A 24,110-nucleotide genomic window follows, 5' to 3' on the forward strand; every position below is an offset into this window, starting at 1 on the left:
TTCCACCGATTAATGAACACACCGAGATAAGAAACTCTCGCATAACCCAAACTCTCTTCTAATCGCATTTGCTGTCTTCCATTGGCGGTTCCAGGTTATTACGGTCATCTTCAGACCGTGAAACGGATTGATCTCGTGTCAAAATCTGACCGTCTTTATTTATTTGGCAGTTCCTAACCCACTTGCGTGTGCGTTCCGGTTCAATTCGGTAGACCGATTCCGCATGCTGCGAGCGTTTCAATTAACAGCTCCCTTTTTCCACCGACATATCAAATCTCGCTAATTTTGCAGTCTGCAGAGAGGACAGCAAACATGAGATTTGTACCCCGACTCTCAGAACTACGAGGCAGCTGTGCCAACCACTAGGTCACCGTACTGTGTACAAGCAATTTGTAACTCATTCACTGGCATTCACGAATTTATTCGGGAATTGAAAATATGACAGAGCGCCATTACCGAATTTGTTCGAGTTTTGGTGTTTCTTGCGTGGGTGCTGATAAAGTGATGGTCAGACCTCTGGCAATGTTTTTCCCTTCCACAAGCGGGCAGCATTTGCCTTTTGTCCATCTTATGAAGGCACTATACCGTTCTATTTGGGTTACTGTTTAGAGAGTAAATGGCTTCGGGGAAGAACCTGTTTAAATGTCTGCTGGATATGGTGCGCATGAATCTGTAGCGCCTGCCTGAGGGGAGTAGCTGGAAAAGGTGGTGGGCAGGGTGCGGAGGGTCCAGTAGGATCTTCCGCGCCCTTGTTTGGATTCTTGCACTATGCAAGTCCTCGAGAGTGGGTAGGGCGGTGCCAATGTATTTTTCCGCTGTCCGTTGAAGTCGGTTTTTGTCCATTTTTGTGGCGGCCGCGAACCAAACGGTGATGGAAGAACACAGGATAGATTCGATGACAGCCGTGTAGAAATGTCGTAGCACCTCCTGTGCCAGGTCATGCTTCTTCCGCAGCCTCAGAAAGTACATCCTCTGTTTCTCAGGATGGATGTGGTGTTGACCTCCCACTGTGTTCCTTCAAGTTCCCAGGAACTTGAAGGTCTCGACGGTTGACACAAGGCAGTTGGATAGTGTGAGGGGCAGCAGTGGCGATTCCAAGCTCCGATAACTCCAGGCCCATATCACTTTGGAATTAACTTTTTTTTTTCCTGATGGAAGAAGACAGTCTAAGGTTTTTAACGCTAAATTGAATGTTTATGTAGTCCAAAAAATTTTTGTTCAATTTTGTGTGAGCCCTGAATTCAAGTGACAATGACTAAAACCCTGGCACTGGAGTGGACACGTTTGCATGTCTGGCAGTGAATGAGTTAAAATTGCTGTGCATCCCACTTGCATCGATGGAAGGTGGCAGTGGAAAGACAATAAGACGGGGGTTGCTGGCTAAACTTAGCCTTCTACAGCTCCTTGTGTTTACCTCGAGGGAAAAACAACCCACGGCGCTCTTTCCAGGAAACGGAAGGCAAAATCAGCTGCTTGGGTCAGATGTGTGTACGTCCCACGCTGTCGTACTGGGACTCATTACACCTGCGCTGCAAAGATGAGTGAATCCATCCAGTCACACTGTAGAAAAAAGAAAAGGAGGAATTTAAATGAGATGACATTTGGACATGAAGTCCACGTGGGTTGAGTGTTCGCGGAAACACACGGCGCACGTGGATCCCTCAGCTGATCGCCTCATGCCGCTTGAGCAATTACCGTGCCTTTCCTCAGTCTTCTTTCCATTTTTGCTTGACTGAATCAAGGTCTTGTTTGTATGAGAAACCAACCGCAGACTCATCCTCATCCTTATTCCTTCTTGGTTTTATGTTTACAAATCACGTCGACCTTTTGGATTTTTTTTCTGTCGGTTTCTGTGACCTCTGTCTGTAGGTCACAATTTTTGTCTCATACAGTCAGGCCTCCTTCCACCCCATGTCAATGTTGAGGTTGTCTTTTGTTACCATGACAACCAGGGCAAGAGTCGGAGCTTTGGCTGATAATGTGATACAAGGGTGTCAAATTCATTTTTTACCCCGGGCCACATTGTGGTTACGGTTTCCTCTCGGGGGGGCCAATATCGATTTGGGGAAGCCATTAGAATGTTTAATCGCCTCCACATATTACCTGTAGAGCGCACAACAAATTAATGAATCGCTAGTTTTGAAATTTGAAGTAAAAAATAATGACCCTTGTAGTTTCCATGAGACAATTTAAAATTTTGGTTTGGACTTTAGCAAACAGCATGGAATTTCACAAGTTTGATTTGGTTTCGTGGGCCGAATAAAATGATGTGGCGTGCCAGATTTGGCCCCCCGGGCCTTGACTTTGACACCTGTCATGTTATGGGTCGAGAAAATTGTTTTTTTCTCTCCTCAACACAGCAAACATTTTTCACTGCTATTAACCTGTATCAATTGAATAATTAAAAAAATATTATTTGCAAGTAACCTTTCTAAATACAGACTTTGTCGCGTGCCATCATTTCCGCCCTGTCTTTCACATAAAATCTGCTTTTGCTCCACTCTATCGGTATTTCTTAACATCTCTACTTGTGTATGTTTAATCTAGACCAGTTTCTGGGTGGTTCGCGAGATCCTCCACGCGCAGACGCTGAAGATCAGAGCCGAGGTCCTGAGTCTATACATCCGCACCGCCAAGGTACACACACACACACCACTTCTGCATACCACATCTGTAGGTCCTGCCGATTGTTTGCTTTGAAAACACATGACTGACATGTCGTTTCTTCAACGTAGAAATTGTGCGAAATGAACAACCTCCACGCCGTCATGGCGGTGGTGTCGGGCCTGCAGAGCGCTCCCATCTTCAGGCTCACCAAAACATGGGCGGTGAGTATGTTTATTCTCACTTTGAAGACAATCAAGGTTTATTTAGTTGACATTTGGGGGGGCACATCTTTAAAGGCAATATATATATATATATATATATATATATATATATATATACACGCTAACAAAAGGCCAAGTAAACCTAACGTACGTGAGAAAACATGATGGATGACAAGGTGTGGGAAAGTACGCAAATAGTTCAAAAGATTATGTTAAAACATGAATTGTAATGTTTTTTTTTTTTTCATTCTAGACTCAGCAGTGAAATTTTTGAGTGGTTTTCTGACAGATTATGTAATAATTTACATTTTGGGACAATCGAGTATTTTTATTTGTGTGTATTACTGTGGTTTCCGAACTACAAGGCGCACGTAAAAAAACTCAGATTTTTGTCAAAAATTGACCAGAGATAAGTTCTTCAGTGCTATATTTTGTGTGGAATGTATGCTTAAGGCTTATGTAATTATGTTTAAGATCGATATAAGTATGTTTAAGGCTTGTATAAGTTACCTGTATTGGTTTGTGCTGAAAAAATAAACATTTAATCAAATATATGCTCAATAAAGATATGTACTTGTACGACTGGAGAGAATACTAAATATGTTACTACAAAAATGTTTGTATGTACCGTTGTTCGTAACTTGAATGGTCGGAAGTGAGGGAGTGTCTGTAATGCGGTGCGCCTTATAGTCTGGAAAATATGGTACTTTGTTTCTGAAAAAGCCATTTATTAACATTAAGCGAAATTAAATGTATTCTTATTTTTATTATTATTTGTCTTACTATTCTATTTGAGTTACTTCCGGGTTGCGTGAACGCTGGCGCGTGTGGCTGCCGCTGCTCACCCACAGAAAAACATATCCTGTGACTGTAAAGTGACCTTGAGAGTTTTTAAAGGCGCTTAGAAATAAAATGTATTATTATTATTATTTAAGGGACTCCAATTGTGCAAATTAATGATGGAATGTTGGGTTTAATAAGTAAAAATACCCCTCTTCTGACCATGGAGAAAAATTACAATATAATTTAAGAAGCGGAAGCCACCGCTACAAAATGAAAGAAGAAAATACATATATGTTTCAAAATGTAGGTTATTTCACAACCTCTTTATTATGCAACAAAAAAAAAAAATAATTTCAATGGGTTTAATATAACGAGAATTGACAGTTAAAATCTTTGTGCAGTTAAAAAAAAAATCATACGCATTGCAAATTGTCTCCACATGGCTTATGTAACGATCCCGCCATTGCCTCCTTCCAGCTACTGAGTCGCAAGGACAAGGCCACATTTGACCGGCTAGACTTCCTGATGTCCAAAGAGGACAATTATAAGCGTCTGAGGGACTACATCAGCAGCCAAAGCATGGTGTCGTGCATACCATACCTAGGTAACACACACACCCACCCACACTCGTCCCTGTGCTAAATATTCCATTGGCTGGCATTGTTTTAAAACGCCATAGTTCCTGCCAGCTAGAACAAACTTATAAATCAGTAAGAAAAAGAAGACTAAATCTTCCTTCCTGTAATATTTACACCCTTTCCTCGCTTTGGTGCCAAAATGACATCATGCACGGTTTCCAGCGAGGAAAATTCATTTGTGTGTCTTCAGGTTTGACTGTGTGTTCTGGTTTTTGTTTGGCAGATTTGTCGAGTTCAATCTTGTAGCAACTGAAATTCTGTCTTTTTATTTTCTTTTTGTGTCAGTTAAGCAAATCCTTGGTAGCCACACACTGCACCCTTCTCAGAATCAGAATCATCTTTATTGCCAAGGATGTAGAACACGCAAGGAATTTGTCTCCGGTTGAACACGCTGCACTAGTATCATCATAAGAAAATTGCAAAGGGGCACTACACAATTATATTTGGGTTACTGTTTAGAGAGTTAATGGTCACGGGGTAAGAAGCTGTTTAAATGTCTGCTGGATTTTGGTGCGCATAGATCGGAGTCGCTGGAAAAGGTGGTGGGCAGGGTGTGGAGGGTCCAGTAGAATTTTTCCCGCCCTTGTTTCGATTCTTGCAGTGTGCAAAGTCCTCGAGAGGACTACTGTCTGTGTTTTTTCACAGCACGACTGATGAACTCCTCCTTGTTCACGCGAGACAATCTCATGTGGATATCGAGATTACAGACAGGTAGTTCCACCATGATGGAACATAGCCTTCTTGAAAACCCTTCTCTGATTTTCTCTTTTGTCCCTCCTTGTCTGCCGTAGCACAAGTTATGTTGGTCTTAGAAATGTCTCGCGTGCTGAAAGTAAATTTACAAGAGTGACCGTTGGTCAATTGTTGCTGTTTTCATTTAGCGCCACTGTCAAAGGGCCATTTTGGTTACACAGTTGACCTCGGCAATTTTTGCCTTCGTATCACATTCTTTTCTCCCGCCCTGTCCTTAGTAATTGTCTCTGACTGTTAAAGTGGCTTGCGCTAACGTTAGCAGTCAATTCAACTACCAGAATTTCTTCAACCTCATTCACATAGCTGATAGGTTCATTTTTATACCTGCAGCAAACAAGTCAGCATACCTTGCACACTCTCCTCCCGCCGTTTTCCTCACACGTTACTCAATAAAGGACACAATGCTTTTATACAAGACTTTTAATTGGACAGATTGAATGATCGAGCGGTGTGTCACAGTCTTCCTTTCCTCCATACAAGTATTCCTCCTTCCTTTCACTTCGACGCGTCTTAATTTTGCATTTCTGAAGTGACATTACGGTGGTTTTAACAATAAGACTTTTTGAGGAAGCGTACATAAATATTTTCTGTTGCTATGAATTTAAAATGAATGAAAATGGTGTGAGAGGATACACGTTTGCTTTACATACAGTAAAGTCTCGTTATATCGATATTCAAGGGAGTCCGAAAAAATATCGATAAAACCGGGACTATCGATATATCCGACCCTGTTTGCATGTAATTTTCTCCATGCGTGCATAGAAATAGTATCGATATAACCGGGACTATCGATATATCCGATATCGATATAACGAGACTTTACTGTACAATGAAAATGTTGTGACAGCGACGTACTGCTGCAACCCTATTAATCACAGCCAGCTTTAAAATCGATGTACATGTGACATTGCTGGGCAGAATATCAATCGAGAAGACTGCGCTTTTCATAAATACCCACGAATATATGTAAAAAAAAAAAAACAGCAAGTCGCAAAAGTGGCTTTGTGAACTTTTTGGGCCTGAGTAGAATCACATTTAACTCATTATGCCAGACATGTGCAAAAAGGTGTCCACTCCACTGCCAGAGTTTTTGTCATTGTCACTTGAATTCCAGGACCCACAGAATATTGAGTTTTAGGTCGACATACACATTCAATTCGGCATAAGAAACCTTAGACTCTCTTCTTTCATCAGGAAAAAATAGTTAATTCCTAAGTCATATGGGTCTGAAGTTATCTGAGCTTGAAATGAGGGTGGCTGTACAAAATACAATACAACACATATTGATTTATATAGCACTTTAACAACAGCTGAAGCTGTAACAAAGCGCTAATATGGACAAAAGGAAAATGCTGCCCCCTCGTGGAAGGGAATAAACATTGGCAGAGGTCTGACTGGCGCTTTATCGGCACACTTTTCAATTCCCGAATAAATTTGGGAATGGCAGCGAATGAGTTAAGTTAAACTCTCACAAGGCCACAGGTATTTAAACGCCTGCGCATTTCAGAGCCGGGATCCCTGAAAGTACTCACATTTATAATGGAGCCTTCCATATGAATAAAAATACTTCCAATGTTGACCGTAAACTGCTCTTGAGAACGATCTTTTTAAGTACAAACAAAAATACCATTCTCTCTTTCCTAACAAGTCGAACTGTGTCACATGGGAGTAATATTAATTCTCCTGGGAGCCATAGGCTGGATTCATGCTGCATGACTCAACTGAAAACAATTCAGATTTTTTTTTTCCTGACTTGATCTTAAGGACGGTTTTGATTCATTTCGACATTAAAGCTGCTTGGAGTCCATCAGTCCTTGCAAAAACATATGCCGTCGTTTATTCCTCCTCCTCTTCTTCTGAAAAGTCATCCTTGTACAGTGTGTATCAGGGATGCATTTGTAATTTTTTTTTGTAAAATAGAACAGGAGCAATCATGACCAGAATCTAGTCAATGGGTCGAATCATCAGGCACACGGACTTCAGTGAGTAGAAACCCCCTCCGTATTCAGCCCAGAAGATCCCGTCTTGAAATTTGCTGCGGTAAACTCCGCCGCTGTACCACACGCCGTTCAGGTTCGTCTGGCCACATGCGTTGTACCACCAGCCGCCCTTGTGGAAGTGGGCGCAGTTGCCTTGAGAACAAACACAACGGGATTGATAGATCAGTGAGTAGTACAATCATCAGTAAAGAAGTACAAATACTTCACGATTGATAGTATAGCTTGCATATTTTCCGGAGTATAAGACGCACCCCCACTCCGGTGTATTTTCAAACTTTTTCTATATATAAGGTGCACACCTTCAATGAAAGTTTTCCAAATATAATATCTAAATACAGTAAAGTCTCGTTATATCGATATTCTCAGGAGTCGGAAAAAATATCGATATAACCGGACTATCGATATATCTGATCCTGCGGCATGTAAATTTTCTCCTTGCGTTCATAGAAATAGTATCGTAATAAGCAGTACTATCGATATAACCAATATCGATATAACGAGACTTTACTGTATATACAAGTCTTCCAAATATAATAAACATAGGGAATTGAAAATATGATGTAGAGTGCCATTCCCGAATTCCGTTTTTTTTAATTATGGGTGCGATCAAGCGCTGGCCATGGCATCTGGCAATGTTTTTCCTTTCCTCAAGGGGGCAGCATTTCCCTTTTTTCCATGTTTGCGCTTTGTCCCAGTTCAGCTGTTGTTAAAGCGCTGTATAAACCAATATGCATGTATTGCATTCTATTTTGGACAGCTGCCCTCATTTCAAGCTCCTATAACTCCAAACCCATATAATTTAGGAATTAACTCTCTCTTTCTAATGAAAGAAGAGAATATAAGGTTACTTATGCTGCATTGTATGTTTATGTAGTCTTTAAACTCAATATTCTTTGGGTCCTGAAATTCGAGTGACAATGACAAAATTCTGGCACTGGAGTGGACACATTTTTTCACGTCTGGCAGTGAATGAGTTAATTTGTTTATTTGTTTGTTTATTTATTTACCATCGGCGACAAGAATTTGCGACACTGGGCAAAATGGCTTTTCAGATTTCAGCCTGCTCCACTGTATATGACTGCGTTTGTAATTTTGTGCATACATGAGTCTGTCTATCTGCACTTCTACTAGCGCCAATACATTTTCCATATCAGTCACGTACCTGAGAAAGCATCCTTATCTCGGTCCAACGTGGTGAATTGTTTGCCATTGTGGCTGGTAAGGGAATCACCGGCGTTGCCCTGGTAGGCACCCAACCTCAGGCGGTAGCCCTCGCTCTCGGATTCCAGGCTGAAGCTGCTGTACTCTGCGTACACCTTCTTGCCGTTCCAGTCCTCCAGCTCCACCATCAGTTTGTAGTCAGCCTGCTTGCCCAGGTTGTAAATGTTCTCCAGGCCGAGCCAGTGTTCGCCGTCAATGTTGCCAAAGCCTCTCTGCACATAGAAGGGTTTTTCCATTTGTAGTAGAGCAGGGTGATGAATTATTTACACGTTTATTGTTCAAGGCGTTTTTTTTTCTTCACAAAAACGCAACTTTTAGATTTTTCTGATTCTTCTGGCACCCGTTTTTCAAAAAAGCTGGCGACTTGCTAGCAGGAGGGACTAAAAACAGTACCTGTCTTGAGTAATGTCATTGTCATTTCCTTTTTCTTCAAATGAAGGGGAAAATGAGTCAACAATTCTCGACAGCCCCCATCGTTTTGTCATAGTTGATAATTTGACATACGGCGATATGCATGTCATAACGCTGCAGTTTGTCTGTCGGGATTTGACAATTGCTCATCTTAAATTCACAGCTGCGTAGAGTCCTTTGTTGCTACACTGCCAGATAACAGTGTTGATTTCGAAATGTAACTTGTTTGATGTGACAGATTCCAAAATTCCCTGAAAAGATCTTTCCTGGAAGCTGAAGTAGTGAAGCGAGCACTCGGAAGAAAAATAAATACACTGCATTTCCATTTTGGGGACTCAGTCTACCGTCACATTGCTAATTACTGGATGTATATTTATGAAATGGTCCCTGGCCGCGACTGAACTGTTTGAAAATATCCAGATAAGCTGTTTACACGTCATCATTAGTGGCCCCAAAACGAACCCCGCTCCCCTTCCCAACCATTTTCCAAAGAGTTCATCCTCATTGGGGTCGCAGGTGAACCGCCGGCTGAATATGGGCAAACGGTGGAGTGCACCCCAGCCAGTCACAACTCTAAACGAACACCCATTCTGTATATAGTAAGGCTTAGAACATAATTATGTTTTAGAACACAGGCGTCAAAGTTAAGGGTTGGGGGCCAAATCTGGCCCACCACATCATTTTATTCGGCCGGCGAAAGCGAATCACCCTTTCATAATGCTTGCTAAAGTCCGAGGTAAATTTTTAATTTTCTCATGTAAACCACAATAAGAGTTATTATTTTTTACTTCTGATTTTAAAACTAGTTATTCATTAACTCATTCACTGCCAGACGTGCAAAAATGTGTCCACTCCAGTGCCAGAGGTTTTTGTCATTGTCACTTGAATTCCGGGACCACAGAATATTGAATTTGAGGACTACATCAACATCCAATACAGCGTTAGACACCTTAGACTCTCTTCTTTCATCAGAAAAAAGAGTTAATTCCCAAGTTATATGGGTCTGGAGTTATATGAGCTTGAAATGAGGGTGGCTGTCCAAAATACAATGCAACACATACATATTGTTTCATATGGCGTTTTGACAACTGCTGAAAAATGCTGCCCCTTGTGGAAAACAAAAAAATATTGCCAGAGGCCATGGCCAGCGCTTTATCAGCACCCTAGCATGAAAAAACCGTGGCAAAAAAAAAAAGCCTGCGGCAAAACATGAGTATGACACCATTGTTTTAGAATATCAAATAAAGTGCTGGGGAGGCTTCAGGCTTAAAAGTTTAGCGACTCTCACTCGAGAGTGTTTTGAAATCTGAAGGTTCAAATCTCACACTTGCACATCTGTCAGTGACTCCATTCCCTGGAGCATACCTTGTAGTTCTCCCAGTTGCGAAAGAAATTAACTGAGCCATCCCGCCTCCTCTGCAACACGGTCCAGCCGCCGTTGTCGAGGCCGTGCTCGCACCAAACTTGGATCAGACGCTCGCTGCCATTAGTCTTGAGCAGGTACATCCCGCTGGTGGTATGGCCGGCTTTCCGCACCTGGAAACAGTCCTTGAATGGACCTGAAGTTAAAAAAAAACGTTTTTAGGGGGGGGAATAAAATTTAAAACCACAGTTATTTGCTCTCTCCTCCCACCGAAAAAAAGTAATACAAATAAAAAATGTACTAATTTTGATCAAATCCATCCAAAATAAATGTCAACATAAAATGAATATTTGAATTTAAAATGATGTACTAATTTTGATCAAATCCATAAAAATGAATATCAACATAAAATGAATATTTGAATTCAAAATTACGTACTAATTTTCAAAAGAATTATACAGAAAAATACACTAAATAAAATGAGATGTTAACAAATTGAAATACCAAATCTAAGATAAACTAACATATGATAACAACACAAAATAATGTACAAATGTAAAAATTAATAAAATGGGCACATCTAAAAATTAAGTACACCTAAATAAACAGAATACACAATCTCAAATTGAGAATAAATGCAAAAAAAGCGAATCAAAATACAAATATATGGATACAAAAATAAATATATACTATAATATTGTACCACGTTAAGATGTAAAATAATACCATCAAAAAGTACTACAACAGTAATGTTTGCCAAATACACGGTTACAGTTGGCATCCAGTGGAAAACAGAACAGTATGTCAGAGCGGTGCAAGATGCATGTATCATGACTGTAAAACAGTTGTGAGGTGTGCTGTCGGTGTGACGGAGGAATTCAAGGTGGAGGTGGGACTCCACCAGGGGTCAGCTCTGAGCCCCTTCTTATTTGCTATGGTGATGGACAGGCTGACAGACGATGTTAGACAAGAATCTCCTTGGACCATGATGTTTGCAGATGACATTGTGATCTGTAGCGAGAACAGGGAACAGTTGGCGGAGAAACTAGAGATGTGGAGATATGCCTTCAAAAGGTGAAGAATGAAGATCAGTCACAGCAAGACGGATTATATGTGTGTGAATGAGAGGGATCCAAGTGCAAGAGTGATGCTACAGGGAGAAGAGACAAAGAAGGTGGAGGATTTTAAGTACTTGGGGTCAACTGTCCAGAGCAACGGAGAGTATGGAAAAGAGGTGAAGAAGCGTGTCCAGGCTGGAGAAAATGTCAGGTGTGATGTGTGATAGAAGGGTTTTAGCCAGGATGAAAGGAAAAGTGTATAAAACGGTGGTGAGACCAACCATGATGTTTGGACTGGAGACAGTGCCACTGAAGAAAAGACAGGAAGCAGAGGTAGACGTAGCAGAGCTGAAGATGTTGAGGTTTTCTTTGGGTGTGACCAGGTTGGATAGGATCAGGAACAAGGACATTATAGGGACAACTCATATTAGAGGCTTTGGAGAGAAAGTCAGAGAAGCTAGACTGAGATGGTTTGGACATGTCCAGTGGGGAGAGAGTGACTATATCGGGAGAAGGATGCTGAGCCTTGAACTGCCAGGCAAGAGACCGAGAGAAAGACTGAAGGGGAGGTGTATGGATGTTGTCAAAGAGGACATGAAGGCAGCTGGTGTGAGAGAAGAGGATGCACAAAACCGGGTTAGATGGAGGACATTGATTCGCTGTGGCGACCCCTAAAGGGAAAAGCCGAAAGGAAAAGAGGAAGAAGAAGAAGAAGTTGGCATCCAGTGGCCCGGTTGGTTGTTTTCATTTCGTGCCATCTGTACTCTTTTTCCACTTTTTGGTTTTGCATTTTGTTTGACAGACAGTGACGCATTTTGCCTTGTTTTGGATTACGCGTCAATCCTCAACCCTAGGGGTTCGGTGAGTCGGTCTCAGGGGTTCGGTGGATCCTCCGCCACAGAGGTTCACCCTTCAGTCTACAGTTCGTGGGCACAGTCCTTGAAAGAATGGTTCTATGAATGAGCATATGAAACTGGTGGGAATCGGTGCCTCCAACAAGATTAAGGACCACTGGGGCTATGTTTAGTTCCTTCTCGTTGTTGAACCAAAATCTGCGGTAATGGGGTTATCTGTGGTAATGGGGTACATATGCTCTCTGAGAAGCGGCCAATAGCATACCGGATAATTTCGCTGTCTCACTTACATGCCAAGAATGCATCAAATATGTATTTGTCTGCACAATTGAAGAATATTCTAGATGGTAGTATGTCAAAAGTTGCTAAACGCAAACAAGGGAGAGGCATAACCGATATGTTCAGTTGATATCGGAATGTATTGAATGCCATTTCCACCCCAAAAGCATAACCCACCGTCAGAAGTGAGCGTTCCCTGCGGCGGCGGAGGGTCAATTCCAAAGGGGCTCGGAGTGGGCGAGTTTGTACGCGATCCTCGGGAAAACCCCCTGTTGTTGTGGTCCCGCTGTATTTCGTTGGTGAAGCGGTTATTTACCGGTATGGTCTGCGGCACCACCTGAACCAGCGGTGGCATGGCGGGAAGATCGCCGCGGCCCGTGGGCCTCAGGCATTGTTCTTCCAAGGCTGAGATGAGAACGGACTGGTTGTTGACCACCCCGGCCATGGTGGCGAAGCGGGCTTCCAGCTCCCTGTACCTGGAGTTGAGTCGTATCATCTCAGAGGTCACGTTGAGGACGCGGTTCTCCAGCTGGGCCAGTTCCAGGGAGTTGTCCCGCTTCCTGATGATCTCATGCAGCAGCTGCATGTAAAGCTGGGTCACCCTGGAGTTCATATTCCGGCTCTCTTTCCTCAGCAGCTTCATCTCGTTCACCAGGTTACCGTCCACGTCCACCACCAGCTGCAGTGTGTCAATCTCACGCCGCTGTTTGCTCAGCACCTCCCGCACGTCTGCGAGATCCATGCGGGTCACTGCGTCCTTGTTTGGCTCGGGGCCTGTGGAGCTGGCACAGATTGGACCTGATAACACATGACGGATGTGGGCAGTGAGACGTTGACGTAGCTCAGATGGCACCTTAAGGCTTAAGCGATCATGAGATGTGAAACATTTTATAAGACACCGGTGTCAAAGTCAAGGCCCCTGGGCCAAATCTGGCCAACCATATCATTTTATTTGGCCCGTGAACGCAAATCAAGCATGGGAAATTCCAGGATGCATGCTAAGCTCTGAACCAAAATTTCAAATTATCCCATGTAAACCTCAATTAGTCATTATTTTTTACTTAATTTAATAACTAGTTATTCCTTAACTCAATCACCGCCACTCCAATGCCCGGGTTTTTGTCATTTCGACTCAGATAACAGGACCCACAGAATATTGAATTTAAGGACTACATAAACATTCAATAAAACGTTAGAAACCTTAGACTGTCTTCTTTCATCAGAAAAAAAGAGTTAATTCTTAAGTTTTATGGGTCTGCACTTATCCAAGGTTGAAATGGGGCCGGCTGTCCAAAATACAATACGCACACATATTGATTTATATAGCGCTTTAACAACAGCTGAAGCTGGAACAAAGCACTACCATGGACAAAAGGCAAATGCCCTCTCGTGAAAGGGAAAAACATTGCCAGAGGTCTGACCAGCGCTTTATCCACACCCCTGCAAGAAAAACCAAAACCCGAACCAATTCAGGAATGGCACTTTATGTGATAATGTTCAATTCCCGAATAAATTTGGGAATAGCAGCGAATGAGTTGATTTGTTGTGCGTTCTGTATGTAACATGTGGTGATTAAACATCCCCCTGGTTTTCCCAAATTCATAACAACCCTTGAGAGGAAACCATAACTACAATGTGGCCCACAGCAATGAGTTTGACACCCCTGGTCTAAGACTACAAGAGTTCAATGCCCTTATAACGAAACAATCTTGATTAATGGAAAATATTCACAAGCATTTTTGAGGAACAAACAAAAGTAATAAGGGTTCAAACCTGTAATCCTCTGCTCAGGCACTAGGAAGGTGTAGGAGCACTTTTTGCCATCGGCATCTACGAGAGCTCTTTTACTCCTGTGAAGTGACGCCTCTTTGGTCCTCTGGGTTTCACTGGAGTTCCTGCAAGAACTTCCCTCCCATAGGGAGAGCCAAAGTAGAGCGCTTAGGCTCCACATCAGGCCCCGCATTGCGTTTTGGTGGATTGATGGACAGCGACTTGTGCTCCCCTTCCTCCAAGGCCCCACGGGCCCACCTGCATGAAGACAAAAGACCTTTAAAAGTCTAGAATTTCTCCAAGCGTGAGTTGGAACTTTGGGGTCAGAAAAATAATTTGCAAGGAAATGCTCACACAGCAACTCCATGTATTCGGACTTGTGATCACTACAACAAATGTTTCATGAAATTATTCCTCCCTATGTTAGCTTTTGGCTAACCAACAACTCCGTTATGATTATGATATCACATCTATGTGAATTGTCATTTTTATTCTCATAAAACATAATGATCGTAGATTCATAAGCGCCTTTCAAAACTCTCAAGACACATCACAAAAGCTAACTGGGATAAGCTACAGCTGAATGTGGCGTCCTATGTTTCATGCCTAAAAAATACAAGGGGTGTAGTGGGGTGACAGTCACGCATCATGTCATAACCCACGGCTGGATTTACGTTCAAACCCCACCATGTAAATAAATCCACTTGTCGGTTGATTCAGTAGACCTTAAGTCTCTCCGCTAAGTCATCAATTAGCCTTGCAATCCTCATTTACTGTTAATTCTATTCCTGTTTTCCATTAACCGACTAGCACAGGAGCTATGACGTCACCCCCACTTAGTTCAGCCTTCTTCTAATGCGGCGGCATCGCTCATGACAGTCAGTCCTGACTCATGGCAAAGACCACGAAATCCGCTCCCTTCTGTGTCTCCCTTTATGACGCCAATGTGGTTCTTGGGGTATTCTGACAGCCCCCCGAACTCCCCGCTCCTCTTCACCACCAGCACCCACGTATCTTGGAGCTGCAGCGACTGTTTGCATGAATGCGAGTATCTAAATCACTTTGTTTCTGAGTTTAGTTTCGAGACTTTAATCTGGTTGGAGGCACCGAACCCCACCAGATTCATATGCTCATTCACCGAATCCTTCTTTCAATGACTGTGCCCACTAACTGCAGACTAGACTGAGGGGTGGACCTCTGCGGCGGAGATCCACCGAAACCCTCAGACCGACTCACTGAATCCCTATGGGTCTGATTGAACCCAGTTTAAGACCACTGTTCTAGAGCTTTGACGTAACTAGAATTTGTGAGAATGACCGTTTGGGAGATTGAGCGTTAGTTTATCCCGATGGTGCTCACACAGTACAAAAGTCACAATGCGTACAGACCGTTGAAGGAGCCAAAGTACCTGGATTACTTGATTTGAAAAATGGTCCTGTATATTCTCCTTAGTGTATTCATTGTCTGCCCTCTTCCCACTCTTCCTCTTTGTAATTCTTGCTAAATCACTTCAACTGAAACCGATTTGGCTCACTGAATAGCAATTAATTCCATCTCCCGCCTTGTTCGTCACTCTCGACAACATAGTTGTGAATGTAGCATCAATCAATTTGCAATAAAATAAGCCGCCTTACAGTAGATTTTGGCAACGGGGATACATAAGTCCTTTGAAGTCCACCGCCAGATCATCGACCGAATGGTTATTAACACTCTTCTCAGCCCCGCAAATTCAGCGCCAAGCTTTAATTCAGCTACCTTGCTGTTTTTGGCGTTGCCATGAAAGGCACAACTGGAGTTTGTATGTCTGCTACTTGCTTTGTGCTTTGAGTCACAGGTTCTTTGGTCCTATGCTGATTTTTTTCAGGCATTTTCAGTTTAACACGGGTGGGCTAGCTATATATATATATTTATCTACTTTTACATTTTTTAATCAGGCAGTCATTTAATCAGGCAGCCCATGTCATTTGACAAAAATAAAAGAACAAAATTGCATATATAAAAACGGTTGCGTTAAGTTTTGGTCTGTCCAGAGAATGTAATGATTGCCTTCAAAACAATCCACATTCTAGCATGACTCTATGATTACCCAATGCAATAAATATTGATTTATTTTGCGCTTTAACAACAGCTGAATCTGTTACAAAGCGCTTAACATGGACAACTATTGTATACAGGAAATAAAGCAGTCACAAAGATGGTAGAAAGCACCACGGAGTAAAACTAAGATCAAGTCAGAATCATGCTGAATGCCAAAGTGTACAAGTGAGTTTTGAGGCGGGTTTTAAAGATGGGCATTGAGGTGGCTCAATGTTCAGTGGCAGGTCATTCCAGAGAGTGGGACCAGCAAATCAAAAGTCTTGAATCCCCTCTGTGCCTCCGTTTAGTTTTCGGCACATCTAATCATGCTGGTCAGCAGACCTGGGGCACCTTGATGGTGTGTAGTGGTCGATGATCTCAGAGAGATAAGGAGGAGTGAGATCATTTAAAGATTTGAAAACAAACCATAAGATTTTGAAAATAACTCTAAAATGTTTAGGGAGCCAATGATGGGATAGCAAAATATGAGTTATATGCTCCCTCTTACGGGTACCAGTCAAGAGGCAAGCAGCATCATTCTGGACCAGCTGGAGACGCTTCATGGAGGATTGGCTGACTCCAAAGTAAAGCGCATTATAGTAATCGAGCCGAGATGTGACAACAGCACGAATATGCAATCCATAAATTACGTTTTAAATGTACCGTATATCTGTAGCTTCAGATCTGTTGTCAAAGACCTTTGTCAAACATTAAGAAAAACAAGCCTGCGGAAAAACCAAGGGGGAAACTCATTTAATATATTTGACAGAATAAAAAATGACATTATTTTCCTTGGCAGAGGTGTGCGCTGCACAAAGAGCCCTCCGTGAAGATTGCAAAGATTTATGGTCCCATTTAAATGATTTTCATCCTTGTTCACAATGAAACTCAAACTGCATATACAGGAGCTGAGTCTGCCCCCGAGCATCGGTCCTTTAAAGGACAACCGACGTCTCCGGACAAGTTGTGTCCATAATTTGTAAAATGGCTTCAAATGACTTCTACTGGGCGTATTTTAATAAGATTCCACCGCATATAGCTATAATTTACGTTTTAAGACTCGCGTTGAACATTCAGGAAGTCTTGTTTTTGAGTTGGTGACGAGTCCTCACGTGACGTCAGAAAAGGACCACCTCCTGACTGTAAAAAAGACGCATGTAGCGTCTTTCCATCACGTCATTTTGCTGTACTGTTTTTTTGAAACCTTGTGTTACATCCAAAAGCCGCCAGCAGAGGGAGTCCAAGCTCCATGCAAGGAATGTATCAGCCTGTGGAAACGGGCTGATTCATTCCTTACAGGAGCTGGTCGCCATTTTTCTGCCTCTTTTGTGGGACGTTACATTGCAGTCCAGATGCCTCAAAATGACACGGAAGGACTTTTTTAATCGATGGCAAACATGTATGCTTTCCTCTTCAGAACTATTTGAATCATATTCATAACTGGATGTGTAACAAGAAAGCATATTATCCGAATCTGAAGCCATTATTTTCATTCTCCAGCAATGCAAGACGTCTTGGCGTGACGTCACGAACTGGGGGCGGGACTTTCTGAAAATGCCCAATTCGCAGCTCAATTTTTTGCAGATTTTGGATACTTTAAATCATTTTTATTGGTGTTTTTAATTTGACTAAAAATATACTGCGTGTTTTGGGTATTTTAGATGCTATAAAACGTTTTTCTGGTGTCAGTTAAAAAACAAAAAAGTGACGTCGGTTGCCCTTTAATAATTAAAGAGTTAGGGAGCATCTTATTGGACTACCTGAAGATGGTTTACTAGCCCACGTGTACAGTACGCATATGTGGACAAAATATTAACACTTCCTTGTGTTGCTGTTTGCCTCACAGCTGAAGGGAATGTATTTAGGTTGCAGCTTCGGAAATAATTGTCTATGTATGTTTGGGCTGGGAGGAAGAAAAAATTGCTTACATTACTGCAAGACATAACTTGTTTCTTTTGGTTTGCATTATAACCAATTTATTTGAGTGGTTGCAGAAATAATATGCAAGCCTGTGGACAGTTGTGATTTATACTATCCAAATTTATTGCCGATCTCTTGATATTTTTATGGGTCAAATTTGGGCAAATACCCGGCCGGGTTGGTCGTTACCAGTCCTGGAATTCACACTCCCAATGACTGCTCGAAGCTAAAATGGCAGATTTGCCTTACAATATTTGGCCATCGTGCCTTGTATTTATGAATGTTGATAAAACATGTCATACGCTCGGCCTAGATTCAATGACAAAGCCATTTCAATTTGGAAAATTGGGAACCTTGGGAGTTCATCACTGGTGATGCAAGACTTTCAACTCACTCATTATGTTTTATGGACTAGAGAGGTCTTTTTTTTCAAGCCATTATGCATTTTCCACCCATCATGGTTTGTGATTGTGCCATGCACCAATCGTCACAGCCTTGCAGTGATTTACCAAAGCTGTAACATGGGGAAAATGTATATATTTTTTATAGCCTGTATACTGGATTTCCCTGTGGAGGGGGAAAATGCCTTGTCTGGATTTTTTGGCTCTCCCACTTGCCCAAAAGTTGATAAACCCCACTACATAAAAGTGATTTTAGAGACCGAAAAGTCATCCCCATACACAAGGACTTCTTCGGTCCAAGCTTTTGATGACATGTCATCAGCCGCTATTTGTGTATAATACAAACTCCCCCTCTACCTCTATTTGTTGCCACAGATGTTACAACGGAAAACCTCCAGATAGTGTTCGGAGTCGGAGGAGAAAAGTGTCAGTAAGGCAGACACTAGACGTGAGCACAGCATGCCGGCTGACCTTTTTAGACCCTAAAAAAAATGCAGGCCACTTAAAATGAAAAAAATACTTCCCAAGAAATGAACCAGTGTTAAGAGTGGAAAATGCTTTGGTGTTGCCTTATGAGCGGCGGTGTTTTATGTCTTGCTGTTTAAACGCCACATGTGGGACGTATTAAAAAAAAAATGGAGCCATGGAGGGTTTTCTCCCCAAAAAAACGGGACTCCAGCCAGCAGTTTTGTCGGAGCCGTCCCTCGGGATTAAAAGGTGAAAGGTGGGGGTTGGGTTAAAATGGAGACGTTTTCCCAGATTAAGTGGCTCACTTTGGAGAAGACGTTTTGCTTGTTGGCTACTTAGCTAAATCTCACCTTGGTAGCACCCCTGAAAGAAGCCCTGTAGACCCCCACCACCACAATCTGTTTTTCTTCTTCTAGTACTGAAACCCAAAACATGTTGGTTTGATGGCTAGGTCAGAGGTCTTTATGGCGGATTAGGGTACGGCCCCACCCTTCCTTGAGCTAACTCCCCCGCCAACACCCATCTGTGTCTTAAATCAATCGCTCTTTGTGAGCAGATTCTGACATTCAGTTGGTGCCATTCGACTTAATGGAGAAGACTGAGTTCTTTTAAACAGCAGGCAAGAGCATATTCTAATTGTGACTGTGCCGATAACTATGATCAAAAATATCGTGTCTTCAGGATATCGTCAAATTATGAAAATGTTCAAAAAGAGAAAAAAAGGACAATAAAAATGTGGTGTCCTCTTTGCTTAGTCACGTAATGACAAGGGTGGAAACAAACTGACATTCGTCACGCTACTTAGCGAGCTAGCGAGACGCTAGCAATCATTTATCCAATTTTCAACACATTAACTTTTGTACCCTGTTCGAAAATATACGTTTGTGTCATCATTACGCATTATGAATTGCGTAGAATCGTCTGTTGTTGGTGTTGGTAAGTGTGACATCGTAGCTGGACAATGAGGTAGCAGGGGCGTTTCTAACGGGCCACATTTTTGTGACGGTTTCTTTTGGAGAGCCGTTCAGACGGCAACCAGCGAAAAGATGTCAACAAAGATGGTTTATTCAACTCTATGTGTAATTTACTATCATGTGACGTTCTGTCACAAGAAAAAGCTTCCAATGTCTCTGTTATTTGTTTGAAATTTTGGTTAAAAAAATTAGTATGCATCATAAAAGTATCTGCTTTCCCGGGCCAAATAAAATGGTGTGGCAGGCCCGATCTGGCCCGCATGGCCTGGATTTGACACCTATGTACATGTCTGTATTTTTTATAAAACGCGCTGTAAAATCACTTTTTGTCACCTATGATTTTCTCTGTTCAATCGCCGCCTTATCTTGATCACGGCAAAAGTTGAATGGAGAAAAAAGGAGTTCAGTGGCCTCCATTCATCATTTTGAGTTAGAGTTGTTCAGAGCTGGAGCCCCTCTCAGTCAAGTCCTGTCAATTCTGTCTAAAAAAGGACCCTCTACCACTCTTCTCCCACTGTAGGACACACACACACGACCTCCTGTGTGCTTGCCTTAAACACACACGGGCATTGTATCAAAAGTTGTTAAATAGTGGAAACTCCCTCTGTAGGAGCCCGTTGTGGTGGCGCACCAACCACCCCAGCCCACCATACCCCCACCCCAGCCCGGTCACTTGATGTAACATTGTGAGTGACGTTGGGACGGTGAGGTTCGAGCTGCCCGGGGATCCAGGGTTGAGTGGTGAACCGGGAAGGGAATTAAAAGCCCTTAATTGTCAGGATTCACTTCTGGTATTGTTTCTCCTCACCTCATAGTCACCTCCGCCGGGTGAGAGGTAATGCTTATGTTGAGTTGAAAGTTTCCATGACGACCGCTCAGATACTTTCTTAGTCACCGTCTTAATCCCATGATGACCTGTTCTGTCAACTGTGTTCAGGCTTCTCATTACCAGCGACAAGTTATGAACAAGATGGGAATTAGACTGTAGGTCCAAGTGCCCAATTCACATTTAATGTCAAATTGGGATATCATTCATGTGCGTTTCTAGATGACACTGATTTCAAAGACGGTTACTCCAGGTTATTATATAGTCAAAGCTCAGGGGCCAAATCCGGCGCACCATATCATTTTATTCGGTCCGCTAAAGCGAATCAAGCACGCCAAGTGCCATGGTGCTCGCTAAAATCCGAACCTAAATTTCAAAATGTCCCATGTAAGCCACAATAAGTCATTATTCTTGACTTCAGATCTGAAAACTTGCTATTCATGAACTCATTAACTACCATTCATGAATTTATTCGGGAGTTCAAAATGTGACGTAGAGCGCCATTTCCGAATTTGTTTCTGATTTAGTTTTTTCTTGTTTGGGTGCCGATACAGCGCTGGCCATGGCCTCGGGTGCTGTTTTTTTCCCTTTGGCATTGAATGTGTATGTAGTCCTAAAACTTGATATTCTGTGGGTCCTGGAATTCGAGTGAAAATTACAAAAACCCTGGCACTGTAGTGGACACATTTTTTCACCTTTCTGGCAGTGATTGAGTTAATGAGTCAGCATTGACCAGTGGCTATCAGATCTAGGTGCTATAGTTGCATGGTGTTGATCACCAATACATATCTGGATTTAGAGGCACGGTATAAAGTCAACAGTGCGCTATTTAGCTTCACTCGGACTTAATCCTAGCGACAAGCTACCCGACATGGATGATTGGACTCTTTTTCAATGGAAATGCAATGAAATACAATTCGATCAATCCAAAAGATTCCTGCATGCGGCCCGAGATAAAACGGTGCTGCCTGACCAACCAACCTCACAATCGGCAACAGATTTTGCTAACCGACGCTGAGAGCCGGTCGTGCACTTGCCATGGGTCATTTATGGTTAGCGTAGCAAAGCATGCAGTGACCCGCAGTTTCAGGTGAGAGGACTGGAATGTCCTAGATGTTCGTCAAGCATCTGTTTTCCTTTTTTTTAATATATCTCTTTTTAAATATATCTCCGTGTTCTATTACTCGCCAGGCTTATTGGAGGGAAATATGAGGATTTACTTTGGTCTTTGAAAAACTTAATCTTTCTCCTTCTTAAGAGCCTTTCCCTTCACTGTCATTGTCGTTGGCAACTATTAAAGACATCCTTTTTAGTAGATGAAAGTGACACCATAATTCGCTCTTGGCCTTGGCCCTTTGTTCATTTTGTTGTAATATTATTGATTTTTTTTCGTCTGGCTCAAGTGGTTCTGTGCCTTTAAGGAGCTGGAAAAAAAAGATCATTCAATCCCCTCCCTCATCTGATGGGGGTCAACCTTCCTCAAGTGTTTTGGCAGGAATGCGACTTCCTTCCTTCTAGTGATTACTCTCGCTCTCTGTTGCTGCCCGACGGTCACATCTTAAAATGCCACTTTGTGTTTCTTGAGTCAATTGCAGTCTGCGTTGATCGATACACACGTCAATAGGCGGAATCATGTGCGTTTCCCGCGTTCTAGAGAAGATTAGTTCTGCTAAATAGTTCTGTCTGGAGCTTCCAGACACAAAATATCTACAGCCTGCCCACCCCCCCTCTCCCACTCACATACTCAGTCATGTTTTGCATACAAGCCGGTCAAGGAGAACGTACGCATACCTTTTTTTCTGAGCAATGAAGTTGTGCGTCCTGCAGTTAGGGTTTGCCGTGCGCACGGTGTTGTGATTTCACCCAACAGCAGCGTCCAGGATTCATCTCTGTCTTCCTTGTCCTTTTTTGGGGGGGTAGGGTCCCGCCACTGACAAAATTGTTCAAACTAAGGGATGATGGGGGGGGTGGGGGGCTACTTCCCGGAGATGTTCGCCGGGGGCCAAGGTTCAAAAGCCGACCTCTTACACAGACTGAACCCTGAACGACGGATGCCTCCGGTTTTTCCACAAAGGATGGGGTGATTTAAGGAGGAGAGGAAGAGGAGGGGGTGTAGGAGTTCCAAGTTCCCCCACTCCGCCCTTCTTTTTGCTCCTCTATTCTCTTTAGGGTGGTCCGGCCTACTTTTGATGTCACATCTTGCCCCCCCCCCCCCCCCCCCCCCCCCCAAAAGTTCTCAATGTGATCTCCCAGACACATTCCCAAGCAACAGGTGGTGCAATTGCCGACGTGACACAGTCGGTGAATATGTTATCATGATAGTAACATAAATATCAATATCATTAACTCATTCATTGCCAGACAGTGTGCAAAAATGTGTCCACTCCAGTGCTAGGGTTTTTGTCATTGTCACTCGAATTCTAGGACCCACAGAATATTGAGTTTTGGGACTACATAAACATTCAATGCAGCGTAAGAAACATGAGACTCTTTTCTTTCATCTGAAAAAATGAGTTAATTCCTAAATTATATGGGTCTGGAGTTATATGAGCTTGAAATGAGGGAAGATGTCCAAAATACAATGCATTACTACATACATAACAACAGCTGACGCTGGAATAAAGCGCTAACATGGAAAAAAGGGAAATGCTGCCCCCTTGCGGAAAGGAAAACATTGCCAGAGGCCAGCGCTTGATCGGCACCCAAAAAAAAAAAAAAAAAAAACGAACAAATTCGGGAATGACGCTCTGCGTTGTATTTTAAATCCCTGAATAAATTTGTGAATGGCTGTGAATGACTTAACTATGGTATTTTCCGGTGTATTAGGCGCACCCAAAAGCCTTAAATATTTTCAAAAGATGAGCCTGCGCCTTATACGCAGGCGCTCCTTCTATGTGAAGTAATATTGAGCCAAAACAGGTCTCGCATCGACTCCATTTCTCCCCGCAGAAGAGCCACCGACTCCATTTTTCCCTGCAGAAAAAGTAGTGTGTAACCGCAGCCTGTACTGTAGCGCCGTATACTGATGGTGTTCCTTATATTTGGAAAACATATATATTCATATCTTTGGAAAACGTTTTTCATTCATTGGAGGTGCGCTTTATAGTCCAGTGTGCCTTATATATGGAAAAAGTTTGAAAATACACCATTCATTGGGGGTGCGCCTTATACTCCGGTGCACCTTATTCACCTGAAAATACGTATTTATATATTACATTTGGAAAACTTTTAATTCATTGAAGGTGTGCCTTATAGTCCGGTGCGCCTTGTATATGGAAAATACAGTAATAGCAATTTATTCTCACACGCTTGTCAGTTTCTGATTGCTTATCCTTTGTTTTTAGACATGTCCGTCGCAATAACAAGAATCCAACTATCGGTTCTTTGCTGCCAACCATCGATCGGAAGTGGCAGAATTTTGCGTAATTATCGGTATGCGTTTTCCCCAATTTAACTGATTGCAACTCTTCAGGATGACCGCCTCGTG

At 42.5% G+C, this 24,110-nt stretch overlaps 2 protein-coding genes across 3 annotated transcripts in view; one reads left to right on the top strand and one right to left on the bottom strand.

The window, feature by feature from the left end:
• The window catches only part of ralgps2 (Ral GEF with PH domain and SH3 binding motif 2), a 69,399-nt gene that overhangs the window by 32,357 nt on the left and 12,932 nt on the right, over positions 1–24,110 (top strand). For both annotated transcript variants that reach the window (XM_089000533.1, XM_089000532.1), the window contains exons 7-9: positions 2,548–2,637; positions 2,736–2,828; positions 4,089–4,215. In XM_089000533.1, coding sequence (XP_088856659.1) covers positions 2,548–2,637; positions 2,736–2,828; positions 4,089–4,215 — 310 coding nt within the window. The remainder of the gene's footprint in view (positions 1–2,547; positions 2,638–2,735; positions 2,829–4,088; positions 4,216–24,110) is intronic.
• On the bottom strand, positions 5,426–22,563 carry angptl1a (angiopoietin like 1a). Its single transcript, XM_089000534.1, has 6 exons — positions 22,415–22,563; positions 13,962–14,216; positions 12,366–12,986; positions 10,000–10,193; positions 8,165–8,435; positions 5,426–7,134 (listed from the first exon to the last, which is right to left on the bottom strand). Exons 2-6 carry the CDS (start codon positions 14,149–14,151, stop codon positions 6,947–6,949), a joined length of 1,464 nt encoding a protein of 487 aa, XP_088856660.1. The 5' UTR covers positions 14,152–14,216; positions 22,415–22,563; the 3' UTR covers positions 5,426–6,946.

The sequence above is a fragment of the Hippocampus bargibanti genome, linkage group LG07 (genome assembly GCF_051943395.1).
Source record: "Hippocampus bargibanti isolate YZ-2025 linkage group LG07, ASM5194339v1, whole genome shotgun sequence".
Taxonomy (NCBI): Eukaryota; Metazoa; Chordata; class Actinopteri; order Syngnathiformes; family Syngnathidae; genus Hippocampus; species Hippocampus bargibanti.

Coding starts and splice junctions, on each gene's coding strand:
- angptl1a (XM_089000534.1), bottom strand. CDS start 14,151: ATGCGGGGCCTGATGTGGAGCCTAAGCGCTCTACTTTGGCTCTCCCTA. Junction 8,436..9,999: donor GCAACTGGGAGAACTACAAG/GTATGCTCCAGG, acceptor TTCTATGTGCAG/AGAGGCTTTGGCAACATTGA. Junction 7,135..8,164: donor AGATAAGGATGCTTTCTCAG/GTACGTGACTGA, acceptor TTTGTTCTCAAG/GCAACTGCGCCCACTTCCAC.